At 39.6% G+C, this 20,261-nt stretch overlaps 4 protein-coding genes across 7 annotated transcripts; 3 read left to right on the top strand and 1 right to left on the bottom strand.

Moving 5' to 3' along the window:
- The first annotated feature begins 2,765 nt into the window (after positions 1–2,765).
- LOC117620252 (nematode resistance protein-like HSPRO2) lies at positions 2,766–4,674 on the top strand. Its single transcript, XM_034350401.1, has one exon. The coding sequence runs from the start codon at positions 2,966–2,968 to the stop codon at positions 4,415–4,417; it is 1,452 nt and encodes a 483-aa protein (XP_034206292.1). The 5' UTR covers positions 2,766–2,965; the 3' UTR covers positions 4,418–4,674.
- Positions 4,675–5,321: 647 nt separating this feature from the next.
- LOC117620251 lies at positions 5,322–8,472 on the top strand. 4 transcript variants are annotated; one of them, XM_034350400.1, is made up of 3 exons: positions 5,322–5,607; positions 6,000–7,694; positions 7,998–8,472. In XM_034350400.1, exons 2-3 carry the CDS (start codon positions 6,277–6,279, stop codon positions 8,251–8,253), a joined length of 1,674 nt encoding a protein of 557 aa, XP_034206291.1. In that variant the 5' UTR covers positions 5,322–5,607; positions 6,000–6,276; the 3' UTR covers positions 8,254–8,472. The 4 variants fall into 4 exon arrangements, with proteins under 4 accessions (XP_034206291.1, XP_034206288.1, XP_034206290.1 ...); XM_034350397.1 differs by lacking the exon at positions 5,322–5,607 and adding an exon at positions 5,618–5,761; XM_034350399.1 differs by lacking the exon at positions 5,322–5,607 and adding an exon at positions 5,618–5,896.
- Positions 8,473–8,655: 183 nt separating this feature from the next.
- LOC117619072 (glycosyltransferase family 64 protein C4) lies at positions 8,656–12,315 on the bottom strand. Its single transcript, XM_034348894.1, has 5 exons — positions 11,456–12,315; positions 10,475–10,871; positions 10,004–10,167; positions 9,801–9,871; positions 8,656–9,170 (listed from the first exon to the last, which is right to left on the bottom strand). The coding sequence occupies exons 1-5, from the start codon at positions 11,650–11,652 to the stop codon at positions 9,010–9,012; spliced, it is 990 nt and encodes a 329-aa protein (XP_034204785.1). The 5' UTR covers positions 11,653–12,315; the 3' UTR covers positions 8,656–9,009.
- A 4,726-nt stretch (positions 12,316–17,041) lies between these two features.
- On the top strand, positions 17,042–18,945 carry LOC117618955 (probable aquaporin PIP1-4). The gene is made up of 4 exons (XM_034348745.1): positions 17,042–17,579; positions 17,713–18,011; positions 18,125–18,265; positions 18,515–18,945. Exons 1-4 carry the CDS (start codon positions 17,243–17,245, stop codon positions 18,608–18,610), a joined length of 873 nt encoding a protein of 290 aa, XP_034204636.1. The 5' UTR covers positions 17,042–17,242; the 3' UTR covers positions 18,611–18,945.
- Positions 18,946–20,261: the final 1,316 nt, after the last annotated feature.

Raw genomic sequence — 20,261 nt, 5'->3', positions numbered from 1 at the left:
TCTTTTGGGAATAGGGGTCTCCTTATATAGGCCTTGGGAGGTGTGCTTATTTTGGAATCTCCGATGTGGGACTGCAGGAGTGGATTGTGGGCATGACACGTGTCCAAGAGCAAAAGCACCAGGGTGCATATGATTCGGTAGGGTCCTTGCCGAAGGGCTTGCAGTGTTTAAATGTTGACTCCGTCCACGTGTCAGGTGGTCATTGGTCGTTAATATACGGTATAAACAAACCTAAAAACCCAATCAAGTTGCCTTATTTTATCATTGTATATCCAATATCAATGAGCCTTCCATGGCTCACACACAAGATGAAAAGCCAATAAAACATTTGCAAGCTGTACAATCCTATCCAAATAACAATACCCAGTTGGCATTTACTTGTTTTTTTTCTGTTTGAGAGTAGCTAGTTTGGCTTCAATCAAATCTCTGAGGTTGAGTATTGTTTTCNCGTAATGGATAATCGTAGAAAATTAATTGTATTTTTGTATCTTCCATCCCATGTACTAAAAGGCCATGTGTTTGGTCGTTTTCCTGCCCTAAATGCCTGGGACAGATTTTTGAGTCTCCTAATTCTATCCCTAGTTTACCGACAATGCCATTCTTCATAACTCATGTCACCTTCTTTAGATTTTGACCGATTGAGAATTATACACAAGCTGTNAGATTCTTTAAACAAAGAAACACAAAATTATAAAAATGAATAAATAAGAATGGATTTGACAAGGGACAAAACGTGGAAAACCCAAGAAGCATCCTAGGCAAGCACACCAATAATTTTTCATTAAAAATCAACTACGACAACTATTGACCGTAAACTAAATTTTTAGGATTTTTGGATATTTTGAATGTTTTTATCATTTTATGTGATAATACCTGTAGGATATCTATATATGCCTGGAGAATGTTAAACAAGCTAATTCGAATTTTTTGCAATAAATAATGATCAACCTTTGACGCAGGATTGATATGAGTTATCAATCATGAGATGTGCAAAGCTTAAAATAAACGAACACGTAGAGAATTATTTTACGTGGTAAAACCCCACCTCTGGGGAAAATCCACGGGACTCCTCAGTCCAACTCAAATCCACTATANAACGATGATTACAAGAAGTACTCACACACTTATCCTAGACTCATTNTAGATAATGTTTACCGACTTCTCAGTAACTCAACTTCTGTCACGGGATGATCTTCGACACTCCTTATGTTGAACGCAATACTGGTCACGATTGCTTCAAGCTCGCCGGAGTTCTTCCAACTCTTCTTATGTTGAATCCGATNCTGGTCACGATCGATTCAAGCTCACCGGGGAAAGACCGCCACAACGATCTTGGTGCTCTCTACTATATGAGTCACCGACATGCATATGAATGCAATATGAATGATTAAAGTGTTTGATAAATCACCAAGTAAACATTAAACACTTGATGATTTATATCAAATAAATGCACAGCAGCTTTTTCCTTAGAATTCTATATGCTCCACACAAAATATCAAAAGCACCCGCAACCAAGGAGAGGCATCCTCCTTTTATTCAAGGTTTCCTATGCCTAGTCAGATGGCATCCCACAAGTGCCAAACCCACTTCAATTAAGACTCCTAAACCTGATGCAATATGAACACCCACTAAACCTATTCAACTATGACTATTTGATGGCATTCAAAGTGGGCACAGGATGAACAACGTACTTATGCAAGGATTGTTATACAAGATAACAATCTTTATCAAAGAGACCAATTAGGTATCAATATAATATTTTAACTTAAATCAAAATAGAGTTTAACTATGGAAAGTAATCTCAAGATAAAAAATCTAATCCTAATAAAAATAGGATTAACATGAAAATACTTGATTGAAAATAGCTCCAACTAGGAATCCTATAATGAATGCATGATTATGTCATGATTTACCTGAACTCAGTTTCTCATATCGATCACGTCATACTTCAAAGATCCAGAATGAATGTGTTGCGCCAAAGCTTCCAGTAAAACAAGTTCACACACTAATTCCCAACCTATGCTAGAGTCTAGGAAATGACAATACAATTTTCATACTAACATTATGTCTTTTACTTTATATATATAAATGTATGTTCTTATCCAACATGTTTGGATATAAGATTATGAGAAACTTCTTCTCTCCTCCTTTGAGAAAGTAAAATTCTATCATGCAACATCGAAATATACGTAATTTTATTGTCGTCATCCCTACAATTCATGACAATTCTATTTGAATTTACCGGTTGATAAATCCGCGTGAGGTGTTTAAATAATATTTAATTGCAAGACATATCCAAATTCTGCCAACTTTATAGATACACATCCAAGTATCAATCAGAGAAAAAAAGAAGATATATGTCGCCGTAAATTAAGAACGTAATTATAATCATTGATAGATTAGTAAGGGATTATCTATATAATTAGGAAGCTGGCTTTAATGTTTTATTTCCTCAGAAAAAAGGAAAAAAGAAAAGTCGGATGGAATGGAAGGCGGTATGGATGTAGTGGCGGTGGGTAGTAGCTGGATGTGCTTGGTTGACCATGGTCAAACTTCAATGGTTCTACCATTTTAGATTCCATTTCAAACAAAGGCAGTTTCCTACTTACGAAGCTACGTACAGTACACATACGACACGCCGTATTGATAATAGGCTAGTCGTTAGGTAATATGGATAAGCTTTGTGTGTCCATAAATCTATTATATAAAAATGAAAAGAAAAGAAAAGAAAATTAACGTTTTTTTAATTTTTAAAATTTTGATTTTTTTCAAAACCACGACTTTCAAATTCCTCGTTCTTCATGCCCATATTCCACACGCCTTTTCTTCTGTATGAAATTTCCGTTGCCCTATAAATACCCATCTCTCTCTTCCTTCCTTTGTTCAAAATATAAACAAAATCCAATTCACAAAGATAACAGCCCTTATTCAAATTCCTTCACCATTTCATTTCTCTGCTAAAAACATGGTTGATTTAGATTGGAAAGCCAAGATGGTCTCCTCTGACATACCCAGTAAATCCCCAAAGCTCTCCAACAAGCTCCACGTTTCGATACCCGGTTCGTTTCGCGCCGCACAAGTCCAAACTGATATTTCGGAGGCTTCCGAAATGGCTTGCTCCACCTACGAGCACTACCTTCGCCTCCCCGAGCTCCGAAACATCTGGAACTCCAACGACTTCCCCTGCTGGAGAAACGAGTCCGTTCTAAAACCGGCCTTGCAAGCTCTCGAAATTTCGTTCCGGTTCATCTCGACCGTTTTGTCCGACCCGAGACCGTACTCGAACCGGCGCGAGTGGAAGCGCCGGCTGGAGTCGCTCACCACCGGCCAGATACAACTCATCGCGATGCTGATCGAGGACGACGAAGAAGACAGCGAGACACGTGGAGCCGCTCCCATCGTCGATCTGAGCACGTCGTACGGCGAGCTCGCTCGGAACGGGAGCTCAGCCGAGGTGTGGAGTTCGGGTGAGACGACGGTGGTGAGCCGCACCAGCGAGGCCAGCTTGCTTCCGCGGCTCGCCACGTGGCAGAAATCAGAAGGCATGGCGCAGAAGATCTTGTACTCGATCGAATGCGAGATGAGGAGCTGTCCGTACACGCTAGGTTTGGGAGAGCCGAACCTAGCCGGAAAGCCGAACCTGGATTACGACGCCGTTTGCAGGCCGATCGAGCTGCATTCGCTGAAGAAGAGCCCGTACGATCACATCGACAACTACGAGAACCAGACGGTGTACACCACGCACCAGGTCCTCGAGTCGTGGGTGTTCGTTTGCCAGGAGCTTCTCAAGCGGGTCACGCGCCGAATCGAGGCGAGAGACTTCGAAAAAGCCGCCAGTGACTGTTACCTGATCGAACGGATATGGAAGCTTCTGGCGGAGATCGAAGATCTCCACCTTCTGATGGACCCGGACGATTTTCTGAGGCTGAAGAACCAGCTCAGCATCAAGACGGTGGACGATACGGAGTCGTTTTGCTTCAGATCGAAGGGGCTGGTGGACGTGACGAAGCTTTGTAAGGAGTTGAGGCACAGGGTGCCGTACATCTTGGATGTTGAGGTGGACCCCAAGGGTGGGCCCAGGATTCAGGAGGCGGCAATGAGGTTGTATTCGGAGAAGAAGATCGGATCGGATTCGGACTCGGAGAAGATCCACGTGCTGCAGGCGCTTCAGGCGATTGAGTCGGCGCTGAAGCGGTTCTACTACGCGTACAAACAGGTGCTGGTGGTTTTGATGGGTAGCTTGGAAGCGAAGGGGAACCGAGTCGTGGTGAGTACGGAGATATGTGACTCACTGAGTCAGATATTCTTGGAGCCGACTTATTTTCCGAGTTTGGACGCGGCAAAGACGTTTTTGGGCGACAGTTTGAATCACGAACATGGAGGAGGAGGAGTCAGACGGAGTCGGAGGAAACAGTGAGTACTGTTTGGCGCGTTGACTGGTTGGGTTAGGAGGTTGACTGGGTCTCCTCTTCTTAAATTGTGTGTGACGGAGACTTATATTAAGAGAGAAATTTTTTTGAACTTGTTATTTTGAATGTTTCCCTGGTGGATTTTTCTTATATGTTATAGGTCTTCATGTATGATTAAATCCTGTAAAATATTACCATTCTTATAAAATATTTAATTTGTTATTTATCCAAGGAGAACGTAATAAAGCCCAGAATTGGAACAGCAGCACATGATTCTTTTCTCTTCCACTCCTATGCGACGTAACTGGACTTGATTGGTTCTCATGGTTTAACTTGTGGTCTGATTACGAAGAAAGGAATGCTTCTAGGGAGGAACTGGTTCCAGGGAAACTTGAGTGCTCGTATATCCGAGAAGCACTTGTGTGAAACGAGAATATTACTGTTTTGTTAGTAACGCATGAGTCTCCCGCAAATAAGGCCTACCATTTGTGTTGTGTTGGACTATGTTAGCTTCACATGGGTTCGGGTTCAGGCTTCAATCTCACCAGTGTTTGTGAATTGGGCCCTCAATGATCTTGGGTCCAAAGTTGTTAATGTGAACCTCTTATGGTAGCGTCAAAATTTAGTTTCAAACTTTGTAACTCAGGGGTATCCCAAAAAAGAAAATGGAACTTTCTAAACTAATGGGAGGAGAGAGAGAGAGAGAGAGAGAGAGAGAGAGAGAGAGAGAGAGATTTCCTCAACAACATTCCACCTGCACCGTTACACGTGTCGATAGAATTAGACGACAGGTGTGTGGGCGAGTCTGTATTATTTCGCCAAGTGTCAACTTCAATAGTAATAGGAACAAAAGGCGGTTGTTAGTCATCGCAGTTCGCATGTGACTCGGTAGTCCCACGTTTTCAGAAACCTTATTCGTTGCGAACAAAATCTGATTTTATTTACCAAGCGAAAGAGAAATTGATTTTCTGGCTGATTAATACAAATCAGAAACAATGTCATGGACAGACGGTCCAATGGGGTCAAGTAGGAAGGCGAATTCATACACGGAAAGAACTATAATTAGCGGAAGAAATGCCAATCGTCGCAGTGTACCAGTAGCATTTCTCCACGTGTGGGTGCAAGTCTCTCACCTGAAAATACCAAACCGAAAATTTCTACCTTTCTACGGCCAACAAACAAGCAAAGACCCTGAAAGGTTCTTATTCTTAACTTGTGTTGTATGTTTTTGCTGTGTCTCATTACAGTTTTCAAATTCGGGTCTCTCTCTCAATTTCCGGAGAAAGAGAATAACTCCAAATTTCCGCTGAATATTCTCTCCTCCATGGTAAAGGACTTTGTCACGTAAAACGGTGAGGGTGGGAACCCATTCAAGCCATGGTCATCATCAATGCAGATCATTTCATGATTTCACACTTGTTTTTTTCTCTAATCACTCTCCTATCTTTTTAGAAAAAAAGGGTTTTGTTTTGCAATGATTTGATGCGGTGGGTTGGGTGAGATATTGTCATGTATATATATTTATATGTATGGATTGGAGATTATGAATTTTTTACTGATTAAACGTGTTTGCCCTTTCACCCATTTCAGGTTGGATTAAAAGGGACTTCTAGAACCCGGTTAGACTTTTGCTGCATCCAAAATCATAAAAATTTGCAGTCCTTGTATGAATATGATATGACACCTTTTTAGACTTTTTTGATGCACGGGATTCGTGGGACTAGTGTGTGACTGCTTTTTTTTCTTTTTTTTTTTTCCTCCATTCTACTCTTTCTTTTCTTCAATTGTCAGTTGCTGCATCTGTGCCTCTGTTTTTGGGTTTTCTCTGTTTCTCATCGTGTAGCTTTTTTAGGGTTGATTATTAGATATGGGATCCGGGGTCGTTCATTGTTCTAAGAGTTTGGAAAGCATACTTCAGGTTTCAGTACCGCATCCACTTTCTTCTTCTTCTTCTTCGAAATCATCGCATTCAATTTCTTTTCCTTCGCTGACAAAACCCAGTGGAAGCAGTGGAGCTTTGGCTGATGGGTTCGTTCATCGTTTGGTCTCTTCTGGGTCGAGTAGTTTGAAAGGTCGTAACTCGAAGCAACTTTGTAGAGCCAATTTTGATGATTTCTCCTACGAAGAATTATCGAAGCAGATTGAAGATTTGGCACAAAATTTCAACTTTTCTGAAGAAGATGATGAGGAAAGTGAAGAGGAACCACCTTTGGTTGTATCGAAAATCTCGAAAACGTCTCCGGTTTCCATGTTCCCAGAAGGTGAAAACAGCAAATCTAATGGCTTTTCATTGCAATCTTCGAGCTTGAAGCTCAATGCTTTAGAACCTTCTCTTCTCGGTATTCATCCAGAGCCACCAGACTGGCCAGAAAGAAATGAAATTGTTAGAGCCACCATTGAAAGAAAGGCCAACAGCCTTGAGTTTCCTATGTCCCTTAGGTTAATAAAGAAGAAGCATCGCCAATGGGAAGAGAGCCCCAGAGGAGAAGCAGGGGAGTTTACTTCTTGCTCTTTGAACAAGGCATTCTCTTCCATGGTGTTCATTGTACGCGAGCTTCATAGCAGCGCTTTAAGTATAAGGGAAAGTCTTTACTCTGAAGACTTGCAAGAGATCGTAGCTAAGGTGCAGAAGAGAGAAATGAACATGTCATTTGTGTGGTTGTTTCAGCAGGTTTTCTCGAAATCGCCGACTCTCATGGTCTATGTGATGGTCTTGCTAGCAAATTTCACAGTGTACTCGATGAATAATAATGCTGCTGTTGCAGCTATACCTTTGCCTGTTATCACCGAGATTTTTACTGTGACTGAGAAAAAAGAACAGCCCAATTCAAAATCTGATGATGCTTCCGAAGCTGACATATTTTCTGTGACTGATTCTAATGGGGTTGTGAAAAGGACCTCGAATGAAGGCGTGAATGGTGATGGTGGTGACAAAGTGAGCCCAACAAGTTCAATCAAGAATGCCATTGTTGATCCTGAAAAGATGTATGGTATTTCGTTGTTCAATCATGAGGAGTTCACAACCGAGGAGGAGGTGAAATTGTGGAACTCTGTGGTAGAGGAAGCTTCAAGGATGCAAGCAGAATTGAGGGATGAGGCCCTTGATCATGAAACCCTGCAACAGTTTGTGTCGCCGGTGACGGTGAATGTCGAACCAGATTATTATGACGAATACTTTAGAACTGATGTTTTGTACCAGATAGGTTTAGCTAAGGAGCCCGATAATGCACTCCTACTCTCCAACTATGCACAGTTCCTCTATGTCGTGATGCGTGATCATGATAGGTGAGTATCATATTATCTTCTCCAATGTGCTTACTGTTTACATTAATTCATATTTGTTTGTTGCCTTGTTTGCTTGTCTGAATCTAACTTTTACCAAGGAAATAAACCTAGCCCATCATTTTGGTGAAGATGAGTAAGAGTAGCCGGCCATATATGTTTAGGAATAATACTTGTCCTTGTTTTGTAAGGTTGGACCATGGAGGAATTTGGTTCTGTTTTTCGATATGAAGGCTATGGCAAGGGCCTGATGAGAGGACTCAATTATGTGGTCGAGTGTGTGATCTGTGTTTTTTGGGTTTGCAGGGCTGAGCAGTGCTTCAGGCGCGCCGTGCAAGGGGAGAAACCAGATGCCGAGGCTGTGAGTCGATATGCAGACTTCTTGTGGATAGTAAGGAAAGACCTCTGGGGTGCAGAAGAGAGATACCAGCAAGCAATGGCAACTGAACCCTGCAACCCCTACTATGCCTCCAAGTACGCCAACTTCCTCTGGAGCACTGGCGGCGAAGACACCTGCTTCCCCCTCGATACATCCTATGATAACTACAACCAAGTTTTGTAATTTGATAAATAAGTATGGGCTACCATTACCATCCGGCAGTGCCAGGGACGTGTTACTGCTCCAATTAAATTAAGTATCTATAGGAAACAATTTAACCAAGAATGTAAATAAAAACCTGTCATTCTCATTCTAGACCAGATTGACTGCAGAGTTAGCATATACCTAGTTTTGTACTCCAGTTTGATCGCAATAATAAATGAGTTTGACATTCAGTTTTGACCAAGTTTCTCTTGTCTTTTTTTTCAAGGAAATCAATCCAATTCCAAAAGATTGATTTACTTTATAGTGTCTAGTCCGAATTGAAATTCAAAAATATTACCATTAATTATCTGTTACCTCCCTCCCAACATACACGATCATCTCCATATGGAAAAAAAAAAAAAGTTACAAGGCTAAATCATATAAGGAGATTCAAAATAGAATCATCCGGACTGGAGGTATAATTTCTGGGATGTGGTAAATTCCTTGAGTGTCATTTAACCAAGATGCCAAAAACACAAAAACACCGTATGTTTCTACAACAACCTGATACTAGAAAAGACCTATCTCATTACTCATATAGCAACTGCCTGCCTCGTGTTACAAGGTAAGAATACAAGAAAATCAATCTATATATGGGCCTGCTAAATTAGCTGCTGTCATAAAATGGCACACATTTCCTAGAATCCAATATTATACAACTCAGGAACAAAGAAGTACCAGAATAACTCTAACAGGACTGAAGCAATTTGATTGATGGAAATGTAAGCTCTGGAATCACCAAAACCAGATGTTGCGACTGTCAACAGCCTTCACAGCTGTCGGTACCAATGGCATTCGTCCAAACTCGGCAACAAATCTGTCGATGCAGTGGGTTCTTTTTTCACTGTGACCTCCTAAGCTACTGATTCCAGTTGAACCAATCTCAAATATCTTACCTGAAGAAAAGCACGGCAATACATAAGTACCAGAAAAGAAAATAACTGAGAGAGAATAATGCGGTAGTGTATTGCAAAGCACTTCCTGATATACATCAAGCAAGGTGACAATTTGCTTTGGTTACAATGTTTACAAAAGTAAAAGGCTATGGGAGCAGGAGTTAGCCTTCCTCCCCAAAATCACAAGAGAAATTTATGGCATTTCCATCATTGTTATATTACTATTGGTGAAAGCTTTAGTTCACATATAAATGTTTATATTGGACTCAATTTAGCAGGGGTGTCCTTGACCAAGGCACTTAGAAGTTAGAACAGGTATCATCTCAACATTTAAACGCTCTGAACCGTCATTCTAAGTTTCATCATGCCTGCTGCATTATTCGATTAAAACTTTATTTATGATCCAGAACTCATTATGGCTTGTCTGCAACTCTTGTAACATCTTTCTGTAGAAACAAAAAGTTATTTTTTTTAATCTCATTTCAACCCTATTCAGATTATAAGGACCCATAAATATGCAAAATACCCATTCATTGCATGGCATATAATAAAACTACAATGCCGAACACGAAAATGCAAGGAAACAAAGTTAAAACCAAGTATGTAAATTAGCATAGGATATGTGATTACCTTTCACCCATATTGGAGGAGCACCAGTTGCATTTGCTACGAGAAAAGACATCGCAATGTCTTCACAGTTCCTGGTGAAATCCAACCCAATATTAAGTTCTTTTGCATATTAATAAAACAAACATATGCACACAAACACAGCTCAATAGATGAGTGCACAAAAACAAAGGTAAGCGACAAATGAACAAAGAAAAAGTGAAAACCTGTTCTTGGTTATAAATTCTCTGATTGATCCTGGCATTTCATTTGTGTACAGACTTAGGTACTTTTTGTGGAAGAAGGCTGCCTTAGACAGTACCATACTGTATGTACCTGTCCACCAAACTGACCACCATCCGCCATAAATGTAGTGATTCTTATCACCTTTCTGCACAGAGAGCATATTTTTATAAGACAGCTGACCCATAATGAGTTCTCAATATTATGAACAAGAAATGAGTTTTCTTCAGTAAATGGTAATGGTCTTGTTGTAAAGGTTGTCTAGCCTAAAAAGTATAATTTCGAGCTTAAATGGATCAATAAGAACTTGAAACATCAAACAGAAATTAAGAACAATATTCCAACCAAGAAGCTTGAAGTAGAGGGAAGACGGCAAGAACTTTGGTAATACTATCTCTACATGTGGACAAAACTTTAGAATAACTATTGCAGCAAGAGGAGAAAATGAGACATACGGTCGGATCAACCCAGTGCATGCGAGGCACGAATCCAACCATTGTATCTGATGCACTTTGCCAAACATCGAAAGCAAATTCTACTGAAGGGCAAGGGAATATAACATCATCGTCAATTGAGAAAATGGCATCTGTTCTCAGATCCTTAATTTCTTTAAATCTGTTGTTCAAGCTGTCTTCGGTATTGATATCAAATTTCAGTTCAACTTGTCGCCCATCTCTAGTATTCAATTGTACAATGTGGTATAGAAATTTTCTCAGAGAATCTGAAGGAGGACTTGGCTCACTCCACACAATATGTATCGAATCAAGCCGAGGGCATCTAGAATAGTGAGAAATTGACTGCTTCAAAAGATCATATCTCTTCCAAGTGTTCATTACAATAGAGTATCCTTTCCTGCATAGAGGTTGCACATTTCATTTCAGCATGAATACACAACAACTGGTATCTCGATGTAAGCAACAATACGCCAATCAATAGCATCCAGCAAATGATAATCTCTGTTAATACATTAAAAACAGTCTAGGAGTGTAAAATTTAGAGACGCATATGAGGGCAATATAGAGCCAACACAATCTTCCCAATCTTTCCATAGCTAATGTTCAGTTTCCATCGGAGTCATACCTGCTCCTAAGAATGATCTAATATGGAAATATTCTCAACAATTGAAAATTAGATTCATCAATTCATTTATCTCCATTTGATCATATAACAACTCAATTTCATCTCTATATACTCAAAATCCAACAAGTTCTAGAGAAGTTTGGGATTTTATTGAATCTCTCCTAAAAAAAGTCGAAAAGAAAAATAAGTTTATTCACCAAACATCAAATATAAACCCCGAGCTTAATTATTTTCCAAAAAAAGAATAATTGATGTGCAAGTGGATAGCTGACTAATCCGATACTTAAACCTATAATTAGCGACTAATGCGGGAAGGATATGTGCAGCTGTGGAAATATCTAAACAACAGTACGAACCGTGAATCAGAGAACCGCTCCAGAGCAGCAGTTTGATTGGTCCATCCCATAAAGTCCGAAGCTCGGCTGGCGAGCGCGATGAGCGTGAAGCCGATACAACAGCAGAGCAGAAGCTTGATCTTCATGGATCCAACGGTCGAGATCAACGCCTGCCGCAGCCTCTGTACCGTTCGACGGTTCCACGAGCTCCCTCTCATCACCGCGTGGCTTGGCGAACTCGGCTGTCGCGAGCTCGCGCGCCAAGCCCAACCCGATTTGCTTGCCCGAGTCAGAACGAGTGTTTCAAGCACAAGTTTCGAACTCAGTCTCCGCCCTTCTGCAACTTCCCATTAATTAAAATCTCTCCGTTTTTGTGACTCGCCGGCAGAGATAGAGAGATCGTTATGGTGCGACGCGGGTGTAAGTACTATGGGGCAAAGCCCGTGCAACGACGAGAGATGGACGGCTGTGATGAGATTAAAGTTGGAGACGAGTAGCTGGTGCCGTTGATCCTATCGTCCGCGCTCTAATTGACGTCGAAGCAACGTCCGCGCTCACATTTTGGTCTCAGATCGGAGGGGCAGATGGGAGATAACTTCTTGTTTAGGCTCCTGTGAGGTGGCCGGAGGTCAGTTAGGGTGTGAGGTAGTAGACGGAAAGTTTGGTGCAAATGAACGTGTACGACATCAAATAGGTTGGCGTAACGGATTGTCTTCAGGTGGTTGTTGATGATGATCGATGAAAAAAGAGCACCATCTTTGAAGGGAAAAATATTTATTCTTTCCGGCCGTTAAAGTGGACTAGGAGAACGAACCTCTTTGTCAATTTTCAATGGGCTTGACGACGTCGTTTCTCGTCTCTCCTTTCCATGCGTCTATGCCGACTCTTTGGGAGTGGATCTACCTGTATGAGGATTTTTTTTTATTTTTTTTTGGGGTAAATGAGGTAAATGTATGATGTTTTTAGGCAAAAGAAATAAAAAAAAGAAGGTAGCTATATGATGTTACTATCATTGTGCCACGAGTTAGGTTTGGGTCTTTTCTTTTTCTTTTAACTTTTCCGTTTGTAAGAGTCAATGTTCGTATAGGGAATTAGCCTAATGTCAAAAACATTGTTCATTTGGAACCACAACAAATCCGATATTCAACTACTAAGTTTGAACAACAGGAGATTGATGATGATCGTTGATGCTGTAAAACCCACCTACAATATTGGTCGAATCAAACTCACACACGAGTGTCACTAATTCTAAGAGCATCTCCAAGGGAGATGTCAAATACCAAACATCAAATTTAAATTTGATGGCTGATGTGGCAATTTAATATTTTACACAGCTTTACACTTCACTTGATATGTCAAATTAAATTATTATTTTATTACATTTTAGTGTTGATTTATTTTTAATTAAAAATAAAATAAAATAAAAAATAATAAAATATTCATTTGACATCTTGCTTTTGGGATGTCAAAAATAACATCTCAACCTTTCCACATCATCTTTGACACATCGATTGGAGTGATGGAAGATGTTATTTATAACCATTAAATATCTATATGGCATTTTTGACTATCAATTGGATATGCTGTAACATGACAATAATCGATCTATATGTCAAATTCCGATGTAGTGTCACTATTTGCATTGGGTACATCTCAATTGATTTGTGAATATATAGGGACACATAGCGCAACACTATTGGACACCTCACGTTCAAACTTCACGTTGACCCAATTCCCAATTCCTGATCTGAAGGCCCCATGAAAAGGACTTATTAAATTATGGTCCAAAGTCCAATCAACTACTTGGGCCTTGTAGCAACTTAAACAGCTTCGGATTAAAGACCTTCATTATTTAGCCCAAAAAAAAAAAAATTACTCTTATGTTTTTTTGGGAGTACAAGCTAAGCGATAATCTCTAAACTCGCACATGCTACTACGACGGTGTTACAGAAATGAAGGTTTAAACTTAAGACTACTAATTTGTAAATCAATGTCATTTTTTACACTAAATCTCATTAACTATGCAATATAACAACTCGCTCCAGTTGAATTTAACACAAATTAACTTCCTTGTTTACAAAGTGTACTAATCACACGTCCCCAGAGGCACAACAAATTAATATCGCATTCGTGACATGGGATAAAAATTGGAAGTACTTGTGTATTTGTTTCTTATTTTCTAGGATTTGTCGGCTATAAGATTTGTGCTGTTAATGTCATACGTCGTCGTCGTATGGCAGAAAATCTAATTTTCTTACGCTGAAGGCAACAAACTCATGAAGAAGCCAAAGAAGATTTGGTCAAATTTGTCGTGACCTTTTGTCAGTGCTATACAGTAGGAGCACTCAACAATGCATTTTAAAAACATGAACAATGCGCATCACACGAAGAAATTATGAAACTGGGCGGTGAAGGTCGGTTGTCTTTAGTTGCATTATTGCTCCTGGGATTTTCTTTTTCTTCTTCTTCTGAGTCGGTAAATTAAATTCATCATGGGAAATAAAAAGACACACCAAGCCCCATTGATATAGACTAGACATCACAAAGTACAAAGAACCAAAGTACATAATGAAAAAAAAGCGCACCTAATACATTCTCCTGCCACTCCCAACGATAGATTGTGGGCAATGTGCCAATTAATAATCAAATTAAATATCTACATTAGGTTAGCGAAAATGCCGAAGTAGCATTCAAGTTACCTATGCATTCTCGTAATGTCACTTATATTAAAAAATTAGACCTTTACAATTCTAGGGTTGGATGTGAAATTTCAATGGTCTTCTTTTGATAAATGAATATATTATTCATTTGGTTATCAAATATTTACATCTCCTTTACACCTTCACGAGATGTAAATGTCATTTTTCCTCCAATGGGATAGATGTAAATTAGAGATATAAAAAGACATGGAAGTAAATGATTTTATATCAAGTTGAACCAAACGGATATTTCATGTATTTTGGTAACTATCTCACCTTTTATGTGTTTGGAGCCCACCACTTTTGCATTATCTATCATCCTTTTTAGCATGTGCGACTCAACAAATGAGGATGTAAAATCAGATGTAAATGTCCCTTTTTTTAACATTTTCGCCCAAATGCTATATTTGCATTAATTTACACTCCACCACTTGAGCAACTTCCAGCAACTATAAGTGTAAATGCCCTTTACATCTCCCCTTACCCTTGCAATGGAGATGCTCTTGATTTTAATGTGGAGTTGGTTCATGCATGCTTAATGCATGCGTTTTATCCATGTTAGCATAGATATAAAAAAAATATAAAAAATAGTTATTGTAGGAGGGAGGGGAGGCCAAAGTTTATTTCTAAGGGAAAACAAATAATTATCTGCAAGTTTCTTTTCTTCATTTGCTAAGAACAACTAGGATATGTTTTTTTTTTAAAATTAAAAAAATAAATGAGATCAAGTATGAGCAAAAGCAATTTTATCTCGGTGATATTACCTGGGTTCAGATTTAAAGAGCATGCTTTGATTATAATGTCTGCCACAACGGGAGTCATTTAATCTGTTTGCTTGCAGCCAAAGTTTATGTTCACAATCATCATTATATTGAAGAGTTATTTCTTCTTTTGTCTTTGTATATTCATCCCAGTGGATTGGTTGCTAGATAACTCCAAAACTGGTTGAATTATTATTATTTGCATTAATCCCTCTGTGTTAATTTAATAAATTATCCTTGACCCTTGCTAATGTTTGTTTAATGGGGACTGATAGAAGCTAATTACCTAACCACCTGTTCATCATATTTCATCCGAATATGACAGAGCATCTCACTTTTTGGTTGCAGCTTTTTAGAATTATTTATCTGTTTCCAGGGTTTTAAATACAAATCCATCTGGGTTATTATATATTTAAATGCAGCAAAATAAAAGACTACCTGGTCAGGCTTGCTCCAGGAACATCATGTGCTGCCAAATCAGCAACGAGCAAAGCAGTGGCCCTAATCCACCGGGCGGCTGCAGCTACCAAATTATTAGAATCAAATATGTGATAAGCGGTTTGTCACCACTTAATACAAGATTAACAACCATAATATTTGTTTATGGTTTTAAAATGGGAATAATTGTCTCTTGTGTGTGTGAGTGTTATCCCACATGGTCTTCATTTAAATATAAATTACGATTTTCCCGGCCACTAAGTATTTTAGGTTAAGCATGGCAATTTACAGGTTAAAACTTCTGCTCATATCAATTTGTGAGTCCACTTGTAAAGCTGACTAGCGACTACCATGGTGCCCATGTGGTCCAGATGGCACCACGACCCCATTGTAGCTTTCCTTCAATAATTTTGGTGCCCACCCAATATAATCATTTTATGATACAAGTAATATTGACGGAAGAAGAAATGTAGGACCTCAAATGTAAAGATAAATACGACATAGAAATTCCGGACAAGTATTTAAGTTAAAGAAGAAATGATGGTGTGGCGGGCCAGGCCATCCAAATTCCACCCACATGTGATGCCTCTCCAAGTTCTATGTGGCCTATAATTCTGAGCCAGAACAAAACGAGGGAACATTTTTCCCATAAAGAATTGGAGATGATGAAATGCAACAGCGACGTGAAACATTATTTATCATTATCCAGAAATGTCATTGCAATTTACAGATAACTATACCATGAGTCTATTACAAATGCATTGACAAATTTAATTAATATATGCATGAATATAAAATATACAAAAAATACTATGATTCCATTACAACCATTGTTAATTGTTTTCTAAGCAAAGTGGCAGCTGTCAGCATACAGAGCAGCTCGATCCTGCGAGTGATCTTTCAAAATTGAAGAGATGATTGTTCATGGGATAGGTTATAAAATTCTCATAATCAACCAAAAAAGAATCAAACTCATCATCACAGGATAAATGATTGAAGGTTTCTTAACCACCTGCCACCTAGCAATTAGCATAAAAGCTCGATTAATTAAAATCACGAGCCAAACATGATCAGCTCTGCTGGAGCAGACTTATCATTGATCGTGGTCCAGCGCTACTTAATTGAAAATTTCCGGTGAGACTATCTAACCACACTATCCGTGCAATCACTCTGATAAGAAAGAAAAGCAATCCGACCACATTACATGTGCAATCACCTCTCACGAAAAATAAAGATTCTCACTGTTGAAGTCCAACTCAACTCTACACTGGTCCAATAGAGTTGGTGGCACGATATTATAGCATCGCCAAAAACCTTACATGTCACGAGTGCATATTTATGATAGCATCTGAAAAAGAAAAAAAACGTACATGTAAGTTGCATCGGGCCCATATCCCTTTTCTATGTACCCGGTGTATGTAAGCTTTTTCCCCATCCAGTACGCATTCTTCAGCTCGCTGGAACCAGAACTCATGACGTGGACCCATTTCTTTGTTTAGTTCTGTCTCATCTCAGCACTGTGGCGGATGTGATTGGACGGTGCATTCTGTGCAGTATTATCTCATACATTCGTGAACACAATCGCGCCACGTGGAAAATATTGGAAAATAATTTATTTTCCTTACGTATGTCCCATTTCTATGAAAACTATTGAAATGCCTATAAAATGATTGGTCGGCCACATGACAAGAAAATATAATCAAATTAAAACACCCGTTGGGTCCCGCCACCACCCGCCCTCACTTCATCAGCTTCTAACTCAGTCGCTACACTTGCTATATATAATTGCACACCACAACCCACTCTCCACTCAAACACCCACTGCTCTCTCTCTCTCTCTCTCTGAGTCTCTCACATCAGATAGATCAAACGGTCTCTGTGCTTGGTTTAGTTCTGTAATTAAAGCGAAAATGGAGGGCAAGGAAGAGGATGTCAAGTTGGGAGCCAACAAGTTTTCGGAGAGGCAGCCGATTGGGACGTCGGCTCAGACCCAAGATGAAGGCAAGGACTACAAGGAGCCGCCACCGGCGCCGCTGTTCGAGCCCGGTGAGCTGACGTCATGGTCGTTTTACAGGGCTGGGATCGCCGAGTTCATCGCCACCTTCCTTTTCCTGTACATCACCATTTTGACGGTGATGGGCGTCGTCAAGTCTCCGTCAAAGTGCTCGACGGTCGGGATTCAAGGGATCGCTTGGGCTTTCGGCGGTACCATCTTCGCCCTAGTCTACAGCACAGCCGGCATCTCAGGTAACTACAGTCCCCAAAATGCACCGAACTGAGTTGCAAGTCAAGGTGTTTTTCACTGAGTCAGACTCCGTCGGCACTATGTGTGAGTTATTTTTTCATGATTAAGTTAATTAATGGTTGTTTAATTCGGTAGGGGGTCACATAAACCCGGCGGTGACGTTTGGGCTGTTTTTGGCCCGGAAGCTGTCGCTGACAAGGGCGGTTTTCTACATCGTCATGCAGACGCTTGGGGCGATCGCCGGTGCTGCGGTGGTGAAGGGCTTCGAGAAGAGCCGCAACTTCGAGTTGCTTGGTGGCGGGGCCAACTCTGTAGCCCATGGCTACACCAAGGGATCAGGGCTTGGAGCTGAGATCGTTGGCACCTTTGTTCTTGTCTACACAGTTTTCTCGGCCACTGATGCCAAGCGCAGCGCCAGAGACTCCCATGTTCCGGTATGTATGCTAATTAAGTGTTTGATCATTTTCCTTATCCTAGCTGGATCGTGTTAATTTGTTAATTGGTGATTAATTGGTTGTTAATTTGAATTATTGGGGTTGATTAACAGATTTTGGCACCTTTGCCTATTGGGTTCGCTGTGTTCTTGGTGCACTTGGCTACCATCCCCATCACTGGAACTGGTATCAACCCAGCTAGGAGTCTTGGTGCTGCCATCATCTACAACAAGAAGCATGCATGGGATGACCATGTAAGCCTTTCTGATTGATCTATTTTTCTTTTTAAAAATACAAGCTGTATCATAAACGGCTCTAAATTAAGGAGAGGAAACTCGAATTTGAGTGAAAGCGGACGCATTCACTACCCTAATGCTAGATTCAAACTTGGATCCAATAGTCTTTAATTTCCCTTTCCAGGAGGACCCATCTAAAAGTTTGAGAGCAATTTAATGATTTTTTTTTTAAACCCTAATTTTTTGTATTTTAAAATAATGTTGCAGTGGATTTTCTGGGTTGGACCATTCATTGGGGCAGCACTTGCAGCTTTGTACCACGTGGTTGTGATCAGAGCCATCCCCTTCAAGTCCAAGTCTTAAATTTCTGTGTTAATTAATGGTTTATGATGATCGTCAACATGATGCGTACGTGTACTTATCGAGCTCTCTCAAGAAGCCGATCGATCGAGTTTGTTTATTTACTTTTCTGTGTATGGTTGTTAAGTGTATTTGGTGGTATTTTGTACGTATTTCAGCAAGTGTTAATGAGCAGCAAAGCATGTGTTTGATTTGATCTGCTTCAAGAATCAACGGCCCTGGTTTCCTTTCGTTTTTAGGCAAAGGCCCCCATCTGATGTGAGTGCTCATTGTATGTAATTTGGCAGTGAAATGTGTCCTTTTCAATTCAGAAATAACACCGACCATTCCTACTCTCATCTCATCTCCACCACGCACAAGCAAACAAATTGAAATTCTTTCTTTTTAAAGTTTGAAAAAACCGAGAGAGAGAGAGAGAGAGAGAGTTGTTGAAGTTAGGTGGCCACCTAGCAACGGATGGATGAGGCTGTGGTTTGTTCTCTCTGGTAGGTTCTTTGACTTTGAGAAGCTCCAGTTCTTTCATCATCCTGTGCTGCATGTCAGCAATTTGCATAATTGTGAGACAGATTAAAAGAAATTAAATGAGCTTAATTACATATCTCAATAATTAGTCTGGAAAAAGAAAACCCACATTTCATCTCAATCATAGAGTTGCAGAACCACGGACCTAATATCATTTAGACATGCCAAACTTTTGTTGAAAAAGAGAGAAAGGAAAACTCTCAATTTCCATCCATTATTATCGTCTAACATCTTAGCATAAGAGCTAACAAGATATGGACTTACATATCATAGATCTCATTTTAGCATAAGAGCTAACAAAATATGGACTTACATATCAAGAGCTAACAAAATATGAACTTACATATCAAAGATCTCATCTTAGCATAAGAGCTAACAAAATATGGACTTACATATCAAAGATCTCAAGTTCGATTCTCCACGGCATCATAATTTGCTCCTTTGGCGGCCTTCATGTGACTTCAAATTTGACAACCATTCATGCAATAAGCTAGTTTGCTTAATAGAAAATCCTAAACACATCCAAACTCATTTGTCTTTAGAGCTAATTATTCATCATTCTTTATACGCTTTTTGGAGTTAGTGTTGGCAGCTGGCACATCAACATGTGGGAAATTTGAAAAGGGAAATGAGCAGGTTGCAATGGAGATGGAGGGGAAAATAAAAAGGAATATAACAACAAACGCATGGTTGGGATTGGACAGGTGAACATACTTTATGTTTTACTAATTTTCTTACAATGCAACTTGAGCTAGAGCCTGTTTCGTGAGGTTGACAGAAAGTAATAAGGAAGAAGATGAAATATCTAATCAATTTGCCCAAAGTTTAGTAAGGAAGTTGTTATTGACATTCAAAAATAGTAATAATGTACTTCTCCTTTATTATTTAATAACTTAACTTTTTCACAATTCAGAGCCACAAGAGGAGTAGATGACTATTTTGAAAAGAGTTAACATTGTTTATGCTATGAGCAGAAAAGTAATACTCTTTTTTTTGGTCAGAGTATAAAAGTAATACTCTCTTTTTGTACATGTTTGATGAATTAGATAACTTAAGAATTTGAGAACATGAAATTGATATCGAATCAACTATTCCCCCTAGTTAATCTGATTCATAATTTTAAGAGTATTTA

Source organism: Prunus dulcis, chromosome 2 (genome assembly GCF_902201215.1).
Source record: "Prunus dulcis chromosome 2, ALMONDv2, whole genome shotgun sequence".
Taxonomy (NCBI): domain Eukaryota; kingdom Viridiplantae; phylum Streptophyta; class Magnoliopsida; order Rosales; family Rosaceae; genus Prunus; species Prunus dulcis.
Note: the sequence above shows the minus strand (reverse complement) of the source record. Positions and strands in the feature narration are given on the sequence as shown.